Source organism: Geotrypetes seraphini, chromosome 3 (assembly GCF_902459505.1).
Source record: "Geotrypetes seraphini chromosome 3, aGeoSer1.1, whole genome shotgun sequence".
Taxonomy (NCBI): domain Eukaryota; kingdom Metazoa; phylum Chordata; class Amphibia; order Gymnophiona; family Dermophiidae; genus Geotrypetes; species Geotrypetes seraphini.
Window position 1 is genome coordinate 226,811,374 of NC_047086.1, and position 24,859 is coordinate 226,836,232.

General features: G+C 42.5%; 1 protein-coding gene across 2 annotated transcripts in view; it reads left to right on the forward strand.

Annotated features, from left to right (window-relative positions):
* Positions 1-24,859, forward strand: part of PAN2 (poly(A) specific ribonuclease subunit PAN2) — a 178,720-nt gene that overhangs the window by 77,871 nt on the left and 75,990 nt on the right. For both annotated transcript variants that reach the window (XM_033939582.1, XM_033939581.1), the window contains exons 15-16: positions 3,728-3,834; positions 3,968-4,066. In XM_033939582.1, the coding sequence (XP_033795473.1) occupies positions 3,728-3,834; positions 3,968-4,066 (206 nt within the window). The remainder of the gene's footprint in view (positions 1-3,727; positions 3,835-3,967; positions 4,067-24,859) is intronic.

Here is a 24,859-nt window from a genome sequence, read left to right on the forward strand (position 1 = left end):
TGGAGGAGAGAAAACAGCGAGTGAGACACAGGGGAGTGCAGGAGACGCGCTTAAAATGGCCGCGGGGCCGTCGGCACCGGCAGAGCTGATTGAGGCTGGGACTTTGGCGATCTCGGGGGAGCTCAGTGAGACGGTGCACAAGTCTTTTCAAACGTGGTTCCAGGACCTGAAGGATGAAATGGTAGGAGTGAGAGTGGATGTGAAGGCTGCCCTGGCGGAGCTCCGTGCGGATGTGGGGGAGTTGGGAGCCAGAGTGATAGCCTCTGAAGAGCACGTGGAGGCTTTGTCTGCCACAGTTACTGGGGTCAAGAAAACAATGGACAACTGAAGGCGAGCCAGCACGGCTTCTGCAAAGGAAGGTCGTGCCTCACGAACTTGCTGTACTTCTTTGAAGGAATAAACAGCCAGATGGATAAAGGGGAATCCATAGACATCATTTACCTTGACTTCCAAAAAGCCTTCGACAAGGTACCTCACGAACGCCTGCTTAAGAAGCTGGGGTGCCACGGGGTGCAGGGGGATGTCCACCGATGGATCAAACACTGGCTGGCAGGCAGGAAACAGAGAGTTGGAGTAAAGGGCCATTACTCAGACTGGCAATGGGTCACGAGCGGAGTTCCACAGGGGTCGGTGCTGGGACCGCTCCTGTTCAATATATTTATTAACGACCTGGAGACGGGGATGAAATGTGAGGTTATTAAATTTGCGGATGACACCAAACTCTGCAGCAGAGTTAGAACCACGGAAGACTGTGAAGACCTGCAAAGGGACCTAACGAGACTGGAAGAGTGGGCAAAAAAGTGGCAAATGAGTTTTAACATAGAGAAATGCAAGGTCATGCATGTAGGGAAAAAGAACCCGATGTTCAGATACAAAATAGGGGGATCATTGCTAGGGGTGAGCAACCTTGAAAGAGATCTGGGGGTGATGGTGGACTCAACATTGAAAGCATCGGCACAGTGTGCAACAGCCTCAAAGAAAGCAAACAGAATGCTGGGTATCATTAAAAAGGGTATTACAACCAGGACGAAGGAAGTCATCATTCCGCTGTATCGTGCAATGGTGCGTCCACATCTGGAGTACTGTGTCCAGTACTGGTCACCGTACCTCAAGAAGGACATGGCAGTACTTGAGGGGGTCCAGAGAAGAGCGACTAAACTGATAAAAGGTATGGAAAACTTTTCATACGCTGACAGGTTGAAAATGCTGGGGCTGTTCTCCCTGGAAAAGCGGAGACTTAGAGGAGACATGATAGAAACCTTCAAAATCCTGAGGGGCATAGAGAAGGTAGACAGGGACAGATTCTTCAGACTGTGGGGAACCACAAGTACAAGGGGTCACTCGGAGAAACTGAGAGGGGACAGGTTTAGAACAAATGCTAGGAAGTTCTTTTTTACCCAGAGGGTGGTTGATACATGGAACGAGCTCCCAGAGGTTGTGATAGGCCAGAGCACATTACAGGGGTTCAAGGAAGGTTTAGATAGGTTCCTAAAGGATAAGGGGATTGAGGGGTACAGATAGAAGTAGAGGTAGGTTAGAGAAATGGTCAGGAACCACTTCACAGGTCATAGACCTGATGGGCCGCCGCGGGAGCGGACCGCTGGGCGTGATGGACCTCTGGTCTGACCCAGTGGAGGCAACTTCTTATGTTCTTAATTAAAAGTAGAGAAATTTAATATCTCCATTACGAGAACTGTAGCGCAAGTGAGTAATTATTAGATAGAGAGGCATAATTATCAGTACACTTCCTGAATCCTTAATAGATAAAAAAAGGTATAACAGCAGCACTAGAGTTGCTTTTGTTCCAATTTAGAATGTTTAATCTTAGTCTTATGAATTCCTTGCAGGGACCGTTGAATCACAGTAATTAAATCTGTAAACATTCTATTCCGTTTTCCTTTAGGCACCTATGAAAACAATATTTTATCTTTAATTAGCACACTCTAACTTATGCAAAGAGATTTCATTTATATACTATCATCAGAAAAATAAAGATATATATAATAGTATAATTAAAAACCATTTTTCCCCCTTCTTTCTCAAAATCCATTGAGAGGAATTATATAGACATTGGCTGTTCCTGTTGCTGTATAAAACTTTGTAACTTCTCTGGATCGTCAAAAGTGATTGTTTTATTGTCAAAAGTTATCTTCATAAGAGCAGGATATAGTAATCCATATTTAGCCCCCATCGCTCTCAGCTGGGGCCTAAGATCCAAAAAACTTTTTCTTTTGTTTGCCGTGTTTCTGGCAAAATCGGGAACTAAATGTATACGGGCGACCTGTTAATGTCTTAATAACTTAAAAATTAATGACCGAGGACCCCTTTGCTGATTTGATCTCTTCACAGAAATCCTGTGTGCTCTCTCGATTTCTAGAAGGAACTTTGACTTTATCGACAGTATTTTAGGTAGTATATTTTCCAGGAAGGAGATCGCATTTCCTTTCTCCACCCCTTCCGGTAGCCCTAAAAAATTACTCCTCCTCTCTCAGTTTGAGCAGTCCTCCAGCTCACGGGTGAGTAACTCAATTTTCCTCCGATTTGTTTTATTATGAAGTAATTCTGTTTCCACTATATCTATTCTTTTTTCCATATTGTTTGACTTCATTTCTAACAGTTCCATTTTCTTGTTCAGGGTGGAAACTTCCTCTGTCAAATCGTTAACTTTCTTGGCAGTGCCCGACACAATCTCTTTAATCTCTTTCAATTCTTTCATAACCTCATTATCTCCATTTTTTGATGCCGACTCCGGCTCTGGCTTCGCTCTCTTAATACTTCCGGAGGTTGCAAACGATGACTCATTCTTATTTTGCTTCCCCGAAGCCATTACACACCTTTATCTTCCGTTTAAACCACAAAATTAATATATTTCATGCGACTTATAATACTTTCAAAATCTGCCGATACGGAGTTCACTCACTACCCAACCTTCTTCATGCGCGACCAAGCCACGCCTCCCTGTACCCAGAATTTTCAAAAATTATCTTCAGAATTTCCCCTCAGTGTATCGGACTCCCTGACAAGTTCAGGAAGATGACAGCACTCCCCCCCCCAAAAAAAAAGAAAAAAAAAAGAATTCAATTTCCTAAATAACACTAATTTCCTTCTGAAAGCAAAGAAAAAAGAAGTCATTTACAAAGCAAAGGGGAGCAACTTCTTAAAGCTGCTGGAAAAGAAACAAAGGTTTGAGAGAGCTGAAGACACTTAATTAACTGTGTGGCTATTTAGCAGTCTTCTCCATAACCTCACTGGCCGGTGACAGTAACATGACATCCATTGAAGCTACTGGTAGGAGACCTTTCTTGAGGGAGATGGTGGTAGATGAATGGGAGGTGCATTTGGATTTAGCTCACAACTTTTCAGTAGTAGCTCAAGGTGAGTTACATTCATGTATAGTAGGTAAAGTTCTAAAGGAGCTGGTGGAGGCATATACAGCAACAGAATTCAAGAAAAATCTCAGAGGACCCCCTAATTGTGGGGAACTTAAGGCAAGTAATAGATCAGGTGGGGGGTCTGTTATATAAAAGAAAAGGGAAATGAACTGATTAGATGAGTCGTGTTATCTTTTTCAGCCATGGTGATCTGTGTTTTATGGTCCTACATACCGGCTTCATTGCTTCTTTTAATATCTTGAAATTATTCTCTTTAACTTGGTTTCTCTCTTCATTTGTGTATTTCAAGTTCTGGATTTAAGTGTATTTCTTTATCTTGGTTCTCTCCTTTTCAGACAAAGCTGTAAGAGATTATGATTTTGCTGAGGTGTTAAAGAGAAGTATCTGCTTGGAGCAGAGCACCCAAGCTTGGTGTGAGAATTGCGAGAAATATCAACCTACGGTGAGAAAAAATTAAGTATACTATGCATGATTGCCTGTTTTATGGTATAAGAATTACTGGAGAGTAGGGAAAGGCATCCTAGTGTCTTGCAGTTTCTGTGACCATTTCTTTCTTTCGGTCTTTTTTAACACAGGTTCAGACAAGGAACATACGCTGCCTGCCTGATGTTCTGGCCATTAACTGTGAAGTAAACAGCATTAAAGAAGCTGACTTCTGGAAGACACAAGCAGAGGTATTGCTTTTCCGGTATTTATACACCACTTTTTTCTGGATTACAAATCTGATCAAGGTAATGTGGTTAAAAACACTGATATTTCAGAAGCAATCTTATGAGATAATACATTAATACATATTAATCAAAAATATAAATGACAGTTTCAGAGACTGGGCATCCAGATGTCTGATGCAGTTTAATGTGGACATGTACAAAGTGATGCTTATGGAATAGAATAACCCAAACCGTAGCTAAATCATCGCAGGTTCCACATTGAGTCACCATGCAGGAAAAGGTTCTAGGCATCACGGTGGCTAGTGCACTGAAATCTTCTGCTCAGTATACAGAAGCCACCATAAAAGGAAACGGTGTTAGAAATCACACCTCAAACAAATGAGGAAAGCATTCAGAGTATGGCTCACTGAATTCTTTCCAACCTCCCTGCATGTAAATGTGTATGTTCTTTGAAAGAACACAATTCCAGCTCATAGTGCAATCCCTAATCCTAGGACTGCTAGACTACTGCAACATCCTCTACCTCCCATGCCCCGCAACTATGACCAAGCAACTACAAACAATCCAAAACACAGCTCTGAGACTCATCTACTCACTGAGGAAACATGACCATATCACAGAAGCTTACATCAACTCACACTGGCTACCAATCCAAGAAAGAATACTATTTAAATTCTACTGCATGTTATTTAAAACTCTAAACAGAGACAGCCCATCCTACCTGAACAACCGCCTCATCCAAGCATCCTCAACCAGACATAGAAAAACGCACTCCCCATTACCCCCCCCCCCCCAATCAAAGAAGTAAAATGGACAAAATTATACGATGGCCTCCTAGCCTCTCAATCCGCAAAACTAGATAACCAGATCTCCAACCTTCTGATAACCACCCCAGACTACAAGGTATTCATTAAAGAAATAAAAACTATACTCTTCAAGAAATTCCTGAAACAGTCCTAACTTCACTTATTCCGTCATTCCTCCCGCCACACTGAAACTACCTGACCTCTATACAACCTGAGAAATATATATATATGCATTGCTTCTGGGCCTGAATGTAAAATTCTGCTGGCTTCTGAACACTAAGTTAGCCATCCTAATCTTCTGAGTCCTAAGCATAGCTCAGAGGGCCTTCTTAAACATGTGGACACACAGTATGTGCAAAGTTGGTCAGTAGCTAAATATGACCCTGCCCATGCCTTGGGTTGAGAAGAGGGGGGGGGGAGAATTAGATTTGAGGGTGAAACAATTTATTGGATGGTAGAGAAGTTGCACAAGGCTAGGTTTCGAAGTTGAGGGCAGTTTGCAGGGAAGTTGGGGTAGTTCAAGGTGAAAGGTTTTGGGAGTTGGGCAACTGGAATATTTTTATGGATGGGGCAGTTTTGAGGTGTGGCAGTTGCAGAATATATTTTTAGGATGTGGATGTTTATGGAGGATAGGTTTTGTGACTAGGGTAGTTTTTTGAGGTAGTGAGGTAATTTGCAGGGGCAATTGTGGGATGGGGTCATTTTTGAGGGGGACTAGGGACATTTGGGGGTTTGGAAGAGTAGGGAATCCTACCTTTAAACTGCCTTGCTCTGTTCTCAAACTGATGTGTTTCATTTTACATTTCTATGCAAGCAAATCTGTAACTCCTTTTCCAGAGAAATACATTGTGCCATATTTTGGAAGGCTCATTTCGCTGAAATCCCTTTATCCAATTTGTCTATTTTGGAATGTAATAGTTCTCACTTTCAAAGCAGATGAATGACTTAAAATGACTACAAAAAAAAAGGTCCCTCTGCTAAAATGTCCTAAATCCTGATTTTGGAAAGTCAGAAAGTAAACATTTCACACTGCAGTTAAAATACCAAGGGAGCAGGTTGGGTGGGACTAGAGGAGCCCAAAAGTAGTACATCAACAGCTATTTTCAAATGGGAAGAAATGTCCATATCTAAAGAAGACAGATCTGTTCCAATCATGTACAAGTTTACAAAAAGTTCCTCTAATTGAGCAGCTGACCTCTAGTGAGATTAAGACATGACCCCTCTTTATTCCCCCAGTGGTTGGTTGTTCTCTAACCTCTCCCTTGAAAGTTAAACTGGAAAAGAAAACCAGGCTGTATCTCAACTGTAGGTATTATGGCCATTTTGAACAAAGCAGTAAATGGGTCAGAATAGCTGCCTAGTAGTGCAGTGGACTGTGAACTGAGGGGACCCTAAGTTCCAGTTCAGCTCTTTCTTCTTTTTTTTAATCTGAGCCCTCCAGAAACAGAAATATATCTACTGTACCTTAATTAATTAATTAAATTCTTTTTCTATCCTGTCCTCCACCAAAGAGCCCAGGACGGGTTATAGGTCAACATATACAATATACAGTTAGTAGGTTATATATGACAACTGCAAGCCTGAAGGCAACTGAAGCAGTGTACATTCAGGTACAGTAGGTATTTTTCAGGTTTTGGAGGTATCACATTTACAAGAGTTATAGTGGGGTTTGAACCTGTGTCCTTTGGTTTACAGTACACTGCACAAACCACTAGGAGGCAAAAATGCCCTTCACACAGCCATAAAAATGCCCATCTCCATCTCACAACCATAATTGAACAGGAAATCTAGATGTTTTTCCTGTTTGATTATAGCTGTGAGATGGCTTTTTTGTGTGTGGGGTGGGGATGTTATGAGCAGGATGGTTTATTTTGGACTTAGACATTCTTTCTGAAAATGCCCCTTAATAGTAACATAGTAGATGACGGCAGATAAAGACCCGAATGGTCCATCAAGTCTGCCCCACCTGATTCAATTTAAATTTTTTTTTTTTTTTTTTTTTTTTCCATTATATTTTTATTTTCAAATTTTACAAAAAGTGTACATAATAATAAAATACAGTTGATAAATGCATGGTATCACTTTTATATCTAACACAATGTATGTCTGAATTTGATTTTCCCCTTCACCCTCCCCCCACCCTTTTATTGCTTTAATATAATATTTTTAATTTTCAAATTTTATAAAAGTATACAACATATTAGAATACAATTGATAATTATTCAATAACATATTTATATCTAATACAATATATTCTGGATAAATTTTATTCATTTTCCCTCCCCCCACCCTTCTATTATTTTTTAATCATATGTTACATTTTGTATCATATATTATAATATATTATATATAAATTGTTTTCCTTACCCCCCCTATATGTGTGTCATAAAAAAAAAAAATCTCTAAAAGAAGAAAAGAAGAAAAAGTATTCTATTATTTATTCATTACAGTATTTTGTCAATGGCCCCCATATTTTTATAAATTTATTATATGTCCCCTTTTGTATTGCTATTGTTCTTTCCATTTTAAAAATATGGCATATTGTATTCCACCAAAATGTGTAATTTAGGTTGTTGTAATTTTTCCAATTGTTAGTTATATGTTGAATGGCAACCCCTGTCATAATTAATAAAAGCTTATTATTTTCTGGTGAAATTTGACTTTTTTTTTTCTCATCATTGTTCCAAATAAAATTGTATCATATGATATTGCAATATGATTTTCCATTAATTTATTAATTTGTGGCCAAATTGAATTCCAAAAAATTTTAATATAAGGACAATGATATAATAAATGATCTAATGTCCCTGGTTCTAGATTACAGTGCCAGCATCTATTAGACTTAGAACTGTCTAGTTTTTGTAAACGAGTAGGGGTCCAAAAAGCTCTATGTAATAAAAAGAACCATGTTTGTCTCATAGACGCTGACACTGTACATCCCATTCTCCAAGACCAAATTAGTGGCCATTGAGATGCATTAATTTGATGTCCAATCTCAATGCTCCAAATGTCTCTTAGACCATTTTTTTGGTTTTTTATTCAAATATCCAGATATTAATTTATACCACAATGCGGCTTGATGTCCTAGGAAGTCTGCTTTAAAGCATAAGAACTTTAAACTATATTGATTGTTTAATGATTTCCATTCAGGGAACCCAACCTGAATGGCCTGCTTCAATTGCAACCATTTAAAACTTTGTGTTTTATTAAGACCAAAATCTATGTTGCAATTGTGAAAAATCCAGCAGTTTACCTTCTGAAATAATATCATCTAGAGATCTAATTCCTGCAATAATCCAGTTCTTCCAAAGGATTTGAGCTCCGCCAATTTTGATCTTGGAGTTTATCCATATGGATTGATTAGTTGATTTATATATTGGGATGGGTGTTAATTTATCAATAAATCTCAATGTTTTCCAAGTATCCATTATTATTTTATTTTCTTTGTATCTTTTAGGTATATTAATACTTGGTAAATGAACTAAATTTAGGGGAAACATAAGGCGCCATTCCAAATATAACCAATCTGGTGCATTATCTATAAGTTCTGGGAGGATCCAATACATACCCTGACGTAGAATATAGGCTTGATGGTACCTATAGAATTTGGAAAATTTACCCCTCCCTCCTTAATTGATTTTTGTAAGGTTACTAAAGCTATTCTAGGTGTTTTACCAAGCCAAAGAAATTTTGTTAAAATTCTATTAAGCTTCTTATAAAAGGACCCCTGAAATAAATATGGTATCATACTCATTTGGTAGCAAACCACAGGCAACATCATCATTTTAATAGTTTGAACTCTGCCCCACCAAGATATATGTAATGGGTTCCATTGTTCACATAACTCCGTTACTTTTTTTTAATACATATTTTTCATTTTCTTTTACAGTATCTTCAATTGTTTTTTTTAACTTGAATGCCTAGATATTTAAATCCTTCTTCTTTCCATATGAATGGAAAAATATCAAATAATCCTTTTACACAGTAAACATTCAAGGGTATAATTTCAGATTTATTCCAATTAATTTTATAACCTGAAAATTTGCCAAACTTATCAATTAATTCCAATAAAGAAGATAAGGTAGACTCTGGATTCTCAAATAAAGCAAAATATCGTCAGCATAAGCCGAAATTTTATATTCCATATCTGAATATGGAATTCCTTGTATCTCCCTCGTTTGCTGTATTGCTAACAATAAGGGTTCTAATACAACATCAAATAACAAAGGAGATAAAGGACAACCTTGTCTAACTCCCCTCTGCAATTGAAAACCATCAGATATCTTATTATAATATTTAATCTTGCAATCGGGAAGCTATACAATGTTTTTACCATTTGTATAAATCCAGAACCTATACCAAACCATTCTAAAGCCTGATACATAAAATTCCATTCTACCCTATCAAATGCTTTCTCAGCATCTAATGAAACTGTAAAAGCCGGTTCATCCATTTTTTTTTTGATAAGTTTAGCATGTGAAATAATAGTCTAGAGTTATTGGAGGAATGTCTTTTAGCAACGAAACCCGTTTGATGCATATCTATAATATGTGGGAGAGCTTTGGCTAATCTCAAAGCCAAAATTTTCGCCAAAAGTTTATTATCAACATTTATCAAAGATATAGGCCTGTAGTCTGAAACCAAAGTAGGATCTTTATTGGCTTAGGCAAAACAATTATTATTGATTCAGCCATAGTACCTTTTATATTACCTTTTATAAGTTGTGTCTGATATAATTTTAATAAATGTGGGGAGAGGATATTTTGAAATGTTTTATAAAATTCTACTGTGTAACCATCACCACCTGGAGCGGATCCAACTCTAAGAGATCTCAATGCTGTTTCTAATTCTTTTAATGATATAGGTTCATTCTAAACTTCGTTTTATATGATCAGGAATCTTAGGTCCATTTATTAAATCTAAAAATTTTTTTCCATCTTTTGTTTCTCCAAATAAGGTTCGGAAGAATATAGATCCTTATAAAAATTTAAAAATTGTTTTAATATTATATTTGTTTGATTTGTTATTTTACCATTATCATCTTTTATTCCATTAATATTAGTTCTCCTTTTTTTTGCCTTAAGATAATTTGCTAATAATTTTCCCGCCTTATTAGAATTTCCATAATACACCGTTTGTTGGAAAAACAAATCTTTTCTTATCATTTTTGAAGTTAATCATTATATTTACCTTTTACTTTCAAAAGAGCTTGCAAAACTTCATATTCCCCATTTACTTATCAATTTAGCTTCTAATATTTTTATTTCTTTTTCTAATTCCATATATTGTTTTTTAATTTGTTTCCTAATAAAAGCTGAATATGATATGATATTACCCCTCATAGTTGCTTTAAATGCATCCCATACATTCTCTATAGATGTATCTTCCACTAAATTTATTTGAAAAATTCATTAATTTGTGTTTTAAAATTTTCCAAAAATTTGTCTCCACAAGCAATGCATTATCAAATCTCCAAAGAGGTCTATTATTTTCTAATTGATCTAATTGTAATTCTATCCATATTCCCGCATGATCCGAAATGATAATAGGATCAATGGGAGGCTTTAATCACTTGTTGCACTTTATTTGTTGAAACAAAAATATAATCTATTCTTGAAATGATTTATGAACCTGTGAACAAAATGAATACTCCTTATCATTAAAATGAAGAATACGCCATATATCTTTCAAATCACATGATCGAACTAAATTATCTAGACCTAAAGATTTAATATTTTTACCTGGTTTTTTAATCCAATAATGGATCCATTACAGCATTAAAATCTCCAGCCACCACTAAATTAGAGGCAGCCAGTGGTAATAACATATTTTGTAGCTTTTTGAAAAATTCTGATTGATTCGAATTAGGGCATATATATTAAATAACGTCAGGGTATCATTTCCCATACCTATATCGATATGTATCCATCTTCCATGTGGATCTGAATTTTTACCTTTATATTGGCCATACATTTTTTATTTATAAGGATTGCAACCCCTGCTTTTTTATCCACTGCTGGAGCAAAAAAACATTCTTTTATCCATCCACCTGATAATTTCTGTGATTCCTTCATATTAAGATGGGTCTCTTGCAGACAGTAAATATCTGCATTTTGTTTTTTTAAAAATGTTAATATTTTTTTCCTTTTAATTACGTGATTCAGGCCATTGACATTAATAGAATATATTTTAAAAGACATTATATATTTTAATACTTTTCATTATCTTATTCTTCCTCTCCTCTTTCATATTTATATCCAAAAAATTTTCTTCATGACACACATATTTAACCCTAATGTATCTCCCTTAATTATTCTAATAAATATTCTCCTTATCCCTCCCTTTCCACCCAATACATTGGCTGCTTAAGGATACACATTGGACTGTAATCCTAACATTCTCCCCATTCCAGGCAATCAATATTCAATTGTTTAAACAAATTTCCCTTCTATCTATCTATATTGATCTTTTATATTTATTTAATCATTTTCCATAACATTTTATTAATGTATCATTTTCCATTTAACAATATGTTAATTTGTATTTCCTTAGTATTATGATTTCAACATATAATTATTTTAAACATATATGCAGTGTATTATTTAATAATTTTCCTATATTCTGTTCTTTCTTTCATATAATTATTATTGTCTTTTCTTTGTATTGTTTTCCCTCCATTTTCTTCAAATATTTCGATATGTTATATTTTTCTAATTTTTTCATAGAGTCTTCAAAACCATCTTAATATATTATGTTATATATCATAGGTTCTGGTTTAGAGAGAAAATCTTTTAGTTTTTCGGGATCCTCAAAATATAAGGACTTGTCTCCAGATGACACTCTCATTTTCGCCGGGTAGTATAGACCATATTTAAATCCTTTTTCTTTGAGTAGAGGTCTCATGTCTAGTAGTCTTTTTCTTTTAGTTGCTGTGTTTTTGGCGAAGTCTGGTAAAAACCATAATCTTGATCCTTTATAATTTAAGTTTTTATCTTTTTTTGCAGCATTTAGTATCTCTATTGCTTGTTGGTATCTCAACATTTTGAAAATGATTGGTCTTGGTCTGTTTTTATTTTCTAAATTTTTAATTGGGATTCTATGCGCCCTTTCAATTTCAATTGGTTGTTTCAAGTCTAACTGTAGAATTTTTGGAATTAAATTTTCAAGGAAATGGATAGTATTTTTTCCCTCTAAATTTTCTTGTATTCCAAAGAGTTTGATGTTCTTTCTTCTTCCTCTATTCTCGTAATCCTCCAGTTGATCTTTTAATTTATTTAATTCCAGGCTGTCGTTTTTACATCTTTTTGATTCACATTCTATATTTTCCATTTTTGATTCTAGTTCAGTTGTTCTTTTGTTGTTAACTTCCATTTGTCTATGTATATTTAAAATTTCTTCTTTCATTTCCGACATATTAGTTATAGTTTCCTTGAGCATTTGTTTGATTTGTTTTAGTTCTTCCATAACTTCTGTTTTGCTTAATGTGTCTGATTCTTCGATAGGAAGTGGTATCTTGCTTGGTGTTATTTGTTCTTGTTTCTGTCTTTTTGCAGATGTACCAGCCTCATTTTTGTTTTGTCTGGTACTTGCATGTTATTTTTTATTTTTCTTGGTTATTATTATTTCTTGTATTTATTCTTTTAGATTTGGTATTCTTAGGTTTATATCTCTTTTCTTCCAAGATTTTGTTCTATCTTTTGAAGTAAAAAATTTTTTTTCTTTTTAAGCTCTTTTCTTTTTCCTTTACCTATGTCAGTTTGAAAATTCTTTTCTCACTTTCACTTTTTCAATGAAGTAGGGGAACTTTTTTTACTTGTTTTTTTTTTTTTTTTCCTCCCTCTCACAAGCCCAATCGCAGCCCTGATTGAGGAGAGCAACACTTTTTTAGAGTTATTTTTCCTATTTTGACCAATTTTAAGCAATTTTCTTCTGTTTTTTTCTCAGCGTCTCTCAATTCCTCAATGTCTTGCTGTTTCAGTTTTTTAAAGTTCCGTTGAACCTTTTCTCTGTCTCCTCTCTCACAAGCCCAATCGCAGCTTTGTCAGAGGAAAGTAATATTCAATTCAGTATTTATTTAATAAGCTGATATTTATTTGTCTTCAGCGCTTCGGCACTTAATTATTGAGAGAAAATGCATGTATTCCTCTCTCTCAATTTTTTTTATTAATCCCCCTTTTTTATCAAAGAATAATCTTTTCCTTTTTTTTTTTTGGTTTCAATATAGCTGGTCAGAATAAAAATTTCTTTGATAATAATCAACAAAAGAGATCCTTTTCCCCTTTTTCTTAAGTCTTTCTCTCTCAGAATTTGATTCTGACTTCAAACAGCAGAAAATTCAACACTATGTTATTCAGCACAGAAGAAATAATTTTTTTTCCTCAGGCTTTGCTTTGACATTAAGCAGGAGAGGGCCTATATCAAACTGTCATATTTTTATCTTGACAGGCAGCCCTCTATCCCAATCAGTCTGAAGTTGAAAAACTTTTCTGTTTATTAATTAAATGTAATATTCAATGTTCTTCCCTTTAAAGTGTCTTGATTTTATGTCTCAAGAAACTGCTTCAATCTGAGGATTAATTGATCTCTCTCAGGACTCCAAATCAGTACCGTCAGGAGAGAGCTATTTCAAACTGTCATAGCATTTAGAAGTCAACTGACAATTGCCTCATAATGAGATCGATGTTTTTCCTCTATATTATCAATCTTTTAGGACAGTTTAAAACTTCAACATCTTTTCTTATTACCGTAGGCCACATCAACAGAAAAATGAAGCCGATAATAAAAAACAATGAAAACCAGCAGTTTTTCTTTCCTTTTCCCTTCAGGTCTTTTTTGTCAGTTGCCCCGAAGCCGCACTGCTCTAGCGCTGAACAAAAAAACCGGCAATCCCGACCCTTGATTCTCCTATATCAGAATCCGTCTCAATTTCAGCAGAGGAGATCAATATTAATACTAATCATTCACAATTCTTGTTTTTTAAAGATTAGCAGCAAGGGAAAAGTTTCAAAAACCGTTGTCAATTTTATTTCACACACATACCAGACCTCGCCTCATCATCGCAGAGGAGGGCCCACTTCAAAACCGCTGACTGACAGGAACCAGCCCACCATATAAATTATTTATAAAGAGGAAAATTCTCTCCTTGTCGCTAGGCAGTTCACCGCCAGTTTCACTCCCCGTCGGTCTCCAGCCTTCCGCACAGCACTGCTCAAGACACAAAAAAACGGCACCTTTGCTTCTGGTTTTTCACCTCCCAGGCGTCTCTTCCGTCTCAACGAAGAAAGTTAACCTTAGTCCATCATAACTTCAGGATCGTAGGAATTTATTTTTTTTTGATAAAATTCTGTAATATGGGGTTAATTTCATTAATAGTTGCCTAGTGATGAGGAGCGTCGCGATCACACTTCCATTCGTGCTCGCGTTAAGCCACGCCCCCCATTTTAAATTTTTTAAATTTTTTTCTTCTTAGCTATTTCTGGGCAAGAATCCAAAGCTCTACCTGGTACTGTGTTTTGGTTCCAACTGCCGAAATCTCCGTCAAAACCCTACTCCAGCCCATCTACACCCTCCCAGCCATTGAAGCACTCTCCAGCCCATCCTCCCCCAAACGGCCATATACAGACTGTGCAAGTCTGCCCAGTACTGGCCTTAGTTCAATATTTAATATTATTTTCTAATTCTAGATCCTCTGTGTTTCAGCCCACACTTCTTTGAACTCCGTTACCGTTTTCTTCTCCACCACCTCTCTTGGGAGCACATTCCAGGCATCCACCACCCTCTCTGTAAAGTAGAATTTCCTAACATTGCTCTTGAGTCTACCACCCCTCAACCTCAAATTATGTCCTCTGGTTTTACCATTTTTCTTTCTCTGGAAAAGATTTTGTTCTACGTTAATACCCTTCAAGTATTTGAACGTCTGAATCATATCTCCCCTGTCTCTCCTTTCCTCTAGGGTATAACATATTCAGGGCTTTCAGTCTCTCCTCATACGTCTTCTGGCACAAGCCTCCTATCATTTTCATCGCCCTCCTCTGGACCGCTTCAAGTCTTCTTACGTCCTTCACCAGTACGGTTTACTAAACTGAACACAATACTCCAAGTGGGGCCCCCCCCCCAAATGACCTGTACCATTTTTTTCTCACATTCCAAGTTCCATCTTATTCTGTTCAGTTTTTTGTGCTGTAAAAGCTGTAACTTTTTTTACCCTAGAAATGCACTGGACTTTCATTTCTCTGGAACCCCCAGTCTGATTTGGCCCATTTTAGAACTTGTCTTTTTTTAAAATTTTATTTATTGCTGCTTTTCCCTCATACCATATTATCCCAGGACAAGCAGGCAGGTATTCTCACTAGTGGGTGATGTCATCCGATAGAGCCCCGATAAGGATGTCTCACAAGCATATTTTGCTTGAAGAAACTCAGAAGTTTCGAGATGCCCGCACCGCGCATGCGCCAGTGCCTTCACGCCCGATGGTCCGGGCGTGTCTCCTCAGTTTTTTTCTTTCCGCGGAGCTGAGAAGTTTTACTTTGATTCTGCGCTGACTGAATTCCCGTTCTTTTGCCTTCTATAGCCGCGGTTTTGAGTTTATTTTACTCTTTATCGTGTGTTTTATTTCTTTAAAAAAAAAAAAATTTCTTCCGGCGATTCGACCGGGTCAGCCGCGTGGCTCAGGCCCCGCTCCTTCGATCTTGCGGCGGAGCTTTTTCGGCCTATGTCCCGGCCAATTACCGGTTTTAAAAAGTGTAGCAAGTGCCAGCGCGCCATTTCGCTGACGGACCCGCATCGACGCTGCCTGCAGTGTCTTGGTCCGGAACATTTCCCGAAATCGTGCCGGCCTTGTTCCACACTCACAGTGCGGGCGTTTAAGCTTCGCTGTTTTTTGTGGGAGTCGATGTTCAAGATGGAAGCTGCGAAGGAACCTTCAGCTTCGACTTCGGCTGGCGCTTCGCCTGCACATTCGAAGCCTACCACCACTCCTACTGCTCCGGGTCTCTGAAGCCGGCTTCGTTTGTCCCGGTTTCGACCCTGACTTCGGCGCCAGTGCCTTCCTCCGTCTCCTCGGATCAGGTACCGCCTTCTTCCATTCCACCCATGGTTATCAAAGTGCCGAAAGCTTCCAAGCAAAAGCACTCGACCACGAAGAAGCGCGAAGACCGTGCTGGAGGGCCCCCTTTCGGTGCGGATCCCTCCATATCGGCTTCGTTGCGGTCCCTTTTGGAGGCTCAGTTTGTCGAGCTCATGACAACCATGGGACCCAAATTGATTGCCACGATCCAGGGTGACCTCCCGGTTCCGATCCCGGGGGGCGTACCGCCCCCTCCTCCTCCTCCTCGCCGGTCGGTCTCGCTGTTTGGCGAGAAGGAGCGGCGAATGGCGGCCGGTCCCTCGAGGCGGGCATCCTTTAGTGACATGCCCCACTTTAGAGCCCATCACGCCTCCGGACGAAGAGGTGTGGAACCCCTCTTCAGGTAATCGAAGCCCTGGGCATCGCAAGTCACAGGAAGAGTTCTTCCACACTCCTTACCAGGCCTGGACTGCATCTCGAGAGGCGTCGAATCTCCCGCCTCTGCGCTCTACGGCCTCGAGTCCCATCTACTCGTTAGAGGCGTCGGGGGACCATTCTAAGCATCGTCTCTCTAGATCCCCCTCCAGACACCGAGAGGGGCATCGGTCTAGACCAGGGGTGTCAAAGTCCCTCCTCGAGGGCCGCAATCCAGTCGGGTTTGCAGGATTTCCCCTATGAATATGCATGAGATCTATTAGCATACAGTGAAAGCAATGCATGCAAATGGATCTCGTGCATATTCATTGGGGAAATCCTGAAAACCCGACTGGATTGCGGCCCTCGAGGAGGGACTTTGACACCTGTGGTCTAGACATTCATCACGGCACTCCTCGCGGCACTCTACAGTATCACCGCAGAAGAAGCTGCCACGAATGGGGTATTCTTCATCGGACATGTCTCCTCCGCAGGGGCCGGAGTTCGACGAGCCGTGTGTCTCTTATTCACCCTGTCGATCCCAGGTCTCTGTGGATCCCAAGGCCTCAACTTCGTCCAGTCCTTCTCGTAGGCCTGTGCTGGCGGATCAATTGTCTTTTTCTTCTTTCCTCAGGTAGATGGCGGATGACCTGGATATTACCTTGGACTCCGGTTCTCGGTACTCCAAGGAATACCTCGACACCATGCACTTGCCTCATCCTCCTGCGGAGTCTCTTCGCCTGCCTCTGCACAAACTTCTCGACCAAACGTTCATGAGATGTTTTGAAACGCCATACTCCATTCCTGCGGTCCCTGGCAAGTTGGATGCCCGGTACCGCACGGTTCATCACAAGGGGTTCGAGGGCTCTCAACTCTCTCACCAATCCCTGCTGGTTGAATCCTCCCTCAAGCATTCTCATCCGTCCCAGGTGTACGCCTCGGTGCCTCCGGGTCGCGAAGGCAGAACAATGGATAAGTTTGGGAGGAGAATATACCAGAACTCGATGATGGCTTCCCGAGTTCTCAATTATACTTTTCATTTTGCAACTTATTCCTGCCTGTGCTTCGGAAGTTCACACCTTACATTGAATCTCAGGCTCACTTCGAATTCGAGGAAGTAGTTGCTTCGCTGTCCCAGCTACGTCTCCAGTTGATGCAATCCTCTTACGATGCCTTTGAGCTTTCGGCACGGGCTGCCGCCTGTTCTGTGGCTATGCGTCGATTGGCATGGCTTCGGACCATTGACATGGACCCGAACCTCCAGGACAGACCTGCCAATGTTCCTTGTGCGGTAGCGGATTTATTTGACGAGTCCATCGAGACTGTGACGAAGAAGCTGTCTGACCATGAGAAATCCTTTCAGTCCATTCTTCGGCAAAAGCCTAAGCCTCAACAGTCTCGACCTACTAGACCGCCCTTGATCTATCAGCGGCGTTATACTCCGAGGCAAGCTCCGGCGAAGAGACAACCGGCGAAGAGACAACCTCCACAGAAGGCTCAACCGTCTACTGTCCCCAAGGCTCCTCAGCCTTTTTGACTCTCTCTTAGGGAGCATAACCAACCTCGTTCTGCCATCCCCTGTTTTCCCCATTGGGGGTCACCTCCATCATTTTTTCCATCGATGGACGGCTATCACCATCGACCTCTGGGTCCTTACCATCATCAGGGAAGGGTACTCTCTTCAGTTCCATCGGGTCCCCCCGGACCACCCTCCAAGAGAGTATCCTTCCAACTTGACACAGACCGCCTTTCTTCTTCAGGAAGCTCAGGCTTTGCTCCGGCTTCGTGCCGTCGAGCCGGTCCCTGTGGACCAACATAACCAGGGGTTTTACTTCCGGTACTTTCTCGTCTCGAAGAAGACAGGCGACCTGCGACTCATTCTGGACCTCAGGGTCCTCAACAAGTTCCTGTTCAAGGAGAGGTTTCGCATGCTGACCCTTGCTTCTCTCTACCCCCTCCTCGAGCAGAACGACTGGTTATGCTCTCTGGATCTCAAGGAGGCCTACACTCACATTCCCATTCATCCGGCCTCTCGCAAGTTCCTCAGATTTCGGGTGGGCCATCTGTATCTGCAGTATCGAGTGCTTCCATTCGGCCTGTCCTCGTCTCCCAGAGTCTTCACGAAGTGTCTGGTGGTAGTGGCCGCTGCACTCCGGAACAGGGGTCTTCAAGTATTTCCCTACCTCGACGACTGGCTCATCAAGGCCCCCTCAGCCCCAGAGGTCATTTCGGCGACCCTGGCAACAATTTGCTTCCTGCAGAGTTTGGGCTTCGAGATCAACTTTCCCAAATCTCATCTACAGCCTACCCAGTCTCTCCCCTTCATCGGGGCGGTACTGGACACCATTCAACTCAGAGCGTTCCTTCCTCCTCAACGCATGGAAGCTCTTCTTCATCTCTGCCAGTCGGTGTCTTCTCCCCAGTCCATCTCAGCGAGACACATGATGGTGCTCCTGGGCCACATGGCCTCGATAGTTCATGAGACTTCATCTCAGGATTCCTCAGTGGACCCTGGCTTCCCAATGGTCTCAGGTGTCAGACCCGTTGACTCGACACATCACAGTCACTCCTGCTCTTCGGCAGTCTCTACTTTGGTGGATGACCTCTTCGAATCTATCCAGAGGTTTGCTGTTTCATACTCCTCCCCAACAGAAGGTCCTCACCACCGATTCTTCGACCTATGCATGGGGAGCTCATCTGGATGGTCTTCGCACTCAGGGATTCTGGACCAGTGCGGACCGACTCCATCAAATCAATCTTCTGGAGCTCAGAGCCATCTTCAATGCTCTTCAAGCTTTTCAACATCTGCTCCACGACATGGTGGTCCTCATTCGCACAGACAATCAGGTCGCCATGTATTATGTCAACAAGCAGGGGGGCACGGGCTCGGCCTCCCTCTGCCAGGAAGCTCTCAGAGTCTGGGATTGGGCAGTTCGCCACAACGCCTTCCTCAAAGCTGTCTACATTCAAAGGAAGGACAATGTCTTGGTGGACAACTTAAGTCGTCTCCTCCAGCCTCACGAGTGGACACTTCATTCCAGCCCCCTTCATCAGATCTTTGCACAGTGGGGAACGCCTCAGATAGACCTCTTTGCTGCCCCCCACAACTTCAAACTACCTCAATTTTGCTCCAGGATCTACACTCCTCATCGTCTCGAGGCAGATGCCTTTCTGCTGGATTGGGGAACTCGCTTTCTGTATGCGTTTCCTCCATTTCCGCTCATTCAAAAGACTGGTCAAATTGAAATCCGACCATGCCACCATGATTCTGATAGCTCCTCGGTGGCCCAGACAACCTTGGTACTCCCTTCTACTTCAACTCAGCAGCAAGGGAGCCTTTCCTTCACTGCTTACTCAGCATCAGGGGTCTCTACTTCATCCCAATCTGCAGTCTCTCCACCTGACAGCTTGGTTCCTCTAAAAGTAACTCCTCACCAGTTTTCCCAGGCGGTGAGGGAGGTGCTGGAGGCTTCCAGGAAGCCTGCTACTCGTCAATGCTACTCCCAAAAGTGGACTAGATTCTCTTCCTGGTGTGTTTCTCATCGTAAGGAGCCTCATTGAGCCTCCCTGTCTTCTGTATTGGACTATCTTCTACACCTGTCTCAGTCTGGCCTCAAGTCTACATCCATCCGGGTCCACCTGAGTGCTATTGCGGCTTTCCATCAGCCTCTCCAAGGGAAACCTCTCTCTGCTCATCCTGTGGTTTCCAGATTTATGAAAGGACTTTTCCATGTCAATCCTCCTCTCAAACCTCCTCCAGTGGTTTGGGATCTTAATGTGGTCCTTTCTCAACTTATGAAACCTTCTTTTGAGCCTCTCAACAAGGCTCCGCTGAAGTTTCTCACTTGGAAAGTGTTTTTTCTGGTGGCCCTCACGTCTGCTCGCAGGGTCAGTGAGCTTCAGGCCTTGGTGGCGGATCCACCTTTCACAGTATTTCATCATGACAAGGTTGTCCTCCGCACTCATCCGAAATTCCTCCCTAAAGTGGTCTCTGAATTTCATCTCATCCAATCCATTGTGCTTCCAGTGTTTTTTCCAAAGCCTCATTCTCATCCTGGAGAATCAGCTCTTCACACTCTGGACTGGAAACGTGCTTTGGCTTTCTACTTGGATCGCACCAAACCACACCGTACTGTTCCTCAACTTTTCGTCTCATTTGATCCAAATAAGTTGGGACGACCTGTATCGAAGCGCACCATCTCCAACTGGATGGCGGCTTGTATCTCTTTCTGCTATGCCCAGGCTGGATTACCCCTTCCCTGTAGGGTCACAGCCCATAAGGTCAGAGCAATGGCAGCCTCTGTAGCCTTCCTCAGATCGACACCGATTGAGGAGATTTGTAAGGCTGCCACTTGGTCCTCGGTTCATACATTCACCTCTCATTATTGTCTGGATACTTTCTCCAGAAGGGATGGACAGTTTGGCCAAACAGTGTTACAAAATTTATTCTCCTAAGTTGCCAACTCTCCCACCATCCCATTGAGGTTAGCTTGGAGGTCACCCACTAGTGAGAATACCTGCCTGCTTGTCCTGGGATAAAGCAATGTTACTTACTGTAACAGTTGTTATCCAGGGACAGCAGGCAGCTATTCTCACGTCCCACCCACCTCCCCTGGGTTGGCTTCTCTGCTAGCTACCTGAACTGAGGAGACACGCCCGGACCATCGGGCGAGAAGGCACTGGCGCATGCGCGGTGCGGGCATCTTGAAACTTCTGAGTTTCTTCAAGCAAAATATGCTTGTGAGACATCCGTATCGGGGCTCTGTCGGATGACATCACCCACTAGTGAGAATAGCTGCCTGCTGTCCCTGGATAACAACTGTTACGGTAAGTAACATTGCTTTTCATTCTGTTCAGTTAATTTTTGGAGAGTTATTTTGTCTTCAGACAGATGGATTTCTTTTGTGTAATTTTTTTCTATATTTTATTGTACTGAAAATAATAAAAAAAATATAGCAGAATTAGAAAAGGTACAGAGAAAAGTGGTTAAAATAATGAAAGGGATGGAATGACTCCTCTATGAAGACAGGCTAAAGAGGTTAGCGTTGCACCATTCAGCCTGTAAAGGTGTATAAAATCCTCAGTGGCGTGAATTGGAATGGATAAACACAGTTGGAATGGATAAACACAGATTGTTTGCTTTTTCAAAATACAGTACTCCCCCGAAATTCAAAAGGCAGGAGAGGGCAGCTGTGGCGCCTACAGGTGAAGAAAATCACCGCAGTCTGCTCCGACCACCTCTTCCTGTAGTAAAGTTGGGCTACACCAATAAGGAGCTGCTTTGACACACATCTCCTGATTGGTGTAACCCGACTTTACTACAGGAAGAAGCAGTCGGAGCAAACCGCTAATGAGCGAGTCCACAAACTGCGAATTCGTGGGGGAACACTTTAGTACAAAAATAAGGGGACACCCCCATGAAGTTATTAAATAGTAACATTTAAAAAAAATTGGAGAAAATAATAAAAACTCTGGAATTCATTACCAGTTGTGGTAAAAACAGTTATCCCAGGACAAGCAGGCAGCATATTCTTAACGCATGGGTGACGTCACCAACGGAGCCCCGGTACGGACACTTAACTAGAAAGTTCTAGTTGGCCGCACCACGCATGCGCGGGTGCCTTCCCGCTCAACGGAGGAGAGCGTGGTCCCCAGTTTCTTCGTTTCCGCGGAGCGAAGAATACGCATGTGTTTTCAACGGCCGTTGAAAAATCAATTCCTGCCTTCCCGCTCGCATAATTTTTCGTTGTTTTTCTCTTTTTTCCCTTCGGATTACTTTCCCTTTTAATTTCAAAAAAAAAATTGTCGGATTTTCTTTATTTTTCAGGCCGGCCCCGGCGGGGCCTGTTGCCACCATACAGGCCTCCGACTTTGATTTTGTGGAGGCCGTGTTTTCTTTCATGCCCCCTCAACCGGGCTTTAAGAAGTGCCAGCGGTGTGCACGCCCGATCTCTCTTACCGACCTGCACAATTGGTGCCTGCAGTGCTTGGGTCCAGAGCATCGGGCGGACACCTGCACCCGCTGTGCTACACTTAAAAAGCGCACCTTAAAAAATAGGCAGATCCAGCAAAATATTCTATTCTGTACCGGATCTGCCATGGAATCTGCCGCGACGTCGACGGCACCGCAAAAGTCGACACCGACTACTTCGACTCCACCAGATCCTTCTTCGGGGTCGCTGGCCCCAGGTAAGCCGGCTAAGAAGCCTTCCACTTCCCTTGAGCGCCCTCCTGCCACGGTTGCGACACCGGCAACCCCGGCACCGCATCGACCCCGCAAACGCTCCGCTCCGATATCGGTGAGTGCCTCGTCATCGGCCTCCTCATCGCCGGAGCGTAGAGCAGCACCTATGGTACCGAAGAAGAAAAAAGCGGTACCGGTGCCTCCCCTGGACGACCGCATCGCGGCCATACTCCAAACACAGTTACAGGAACAGCTGCAACAACAGCTCCAACAACTGTTGCCGGCGTTGCTGGCACCGCACCTTCCGGTACGGGACCGGTCCGAGCCTCGCACCGATCCATCGGTGTCGACCCCCTCGGTACCGCTCAACACTTCCATGCCGGTCCTCTCGGCTGAGCCACATCTTTCCCAACCTACGGTACAGACCCGCTCTGAGGCCGATCCTCCTCGATACCAGGTACGGCACCGGTCTTCCTCACCCGGTACCGCCTTGGCCCGCTCTGGCAAGTCTCTCTCCAAAACCCGCCATGCCGAGCCCTCCACACCGATGTCCCGCCGTGCGCACCCCGACATCAGGGACCCAGACTTATGGGAAGAATCCCCACACGGTACCGAGGAAGACGCTTCCTCCACGGACGAGGAACCTTCAGTGACTGATACCGTCTCAAAACCTGAACAGTCCTCGTTCACCAAATTCCTTAGGGAGATGTCTGCTGCTCTTTCCATTCCCTTAGAGTCCGACTCTAAAAAGTCACAGGCCTTTCTCGATGCCTTAGACTTTGACCAACCTCCTAAGGAATTCCTCAAGTTACCCGTACATGACATCCTACGGGAAACTTTTTATAAGAACTGGGAGAACCCCCTCACTGTCCCGGGGGCCCCTCGCAAATTGGATAGCTTGTATCGGGTCATTCCCATCCCAGGGTTTGACAAGCCTCAATTGCCCCATGAATCTCTCTTGGTGGAGTCCACCTTAAAGAAAACTCAGGGCTCCAGTGTCTATGCCTCCACCCCTCCTGGCAGAGAGGGAAAAACTATGGATAAGTTTGGCAAGCGTCTTTTCCAGAATGCAATGCTGGCCAACAGGGCAAATAATTACACCTTTCACTTCTCCTTCTATATGAAGCATCTGGTGCAACAACTCTCCGCCTTACAAAAATACATCCCTGAACGTAAGGTGCCTCTTTTTCAACAACAAATTTCCAGTCTGCTCCAACTCCGGAAATTCATGGTGCGCTCCATTTATGACTCATTTGAGCTGACCTCTCGAGCGTCTGCCATGGCTGTTGCCATGCGGCGTCTGGCCTGGTTGAGAGTTTCTGACCTCGACATTAATCACCAAGACCGCCTGGCTAATGCACCTTGTCTTGGTGATGAACTCTTTGGGGAGTCCCTAGACTCAACAACCCAAAAACTCTCGGCTCACGAGACCAGGTGGGACACCCTGGTGAAGCCTAAAAAGAAGACCCCGCCTGCTCGCCCCTACAGACAGCAGTCTTCCTACCAACGCAGGTTCTCGGCCAGACCTCTCATCCCGCCTCAACAGCAGCCTCGCTGACCTCGTCAACAGCATCAAACTCAGGCTCACTCACAGTCTCATCAACCTGCCAAGCCTCTTCCTCCGTCAAAACCTTCTCAGCCCTTTTGACTTTTTCCTCCAGGGCATAGCCAGTCTCCCACCATCATTGCCTCTTCCTCAGCCTATCGGAGGTCGCCTCCAACTCTTCCTCAGCCGTTGGGAGGTCATCACATCAGACCAATGGGTCCTCAACATCATTCGTCACGGCTACTCTCTCAACTTCCAGACTCTTCCACCAGACAATCCTTTCGTGGAGTCTGCTTCTCACTCCTCCCAAACCCCCCTCCTCCTGAGGGAGGTCCAATCCCTCCTTCTTCTCAATTCCATCGAAGAGGTGCCTCCGGACCAAAGGGTCAGGGTTTCTACTCCCGCTACTTCCTGGTTCCCAAGAAGACAGGAGACCTCCGTCCCATCCTCGATCTCAGGGATCTCAACAAGTGTCTGGTCAAGGAGAAGTTCAGAATGCTCTCCCTTGCCACGCTTTACCCTCTTCTCTCTCAACACGACTGGCTATGTTCCCTGGACCTCAAAGAGGCCTACACTCGCATCCCAATCAATCTGACTTCACATCGCTACCTACGGTTTCAGATACAGCACCGTCACTATCAGTACAAGGTGCTACTTTTTGGCCTCGCTTCATCGCCCAGGGTGTTCACCAAGTGCCTTATTGTGGTGGCGGCCTTCCTCAGGTCTCACAACCTCCAGGTGTTCCCGTACTTGGACGATTGGTTGGTGAAAGCTCCTACGT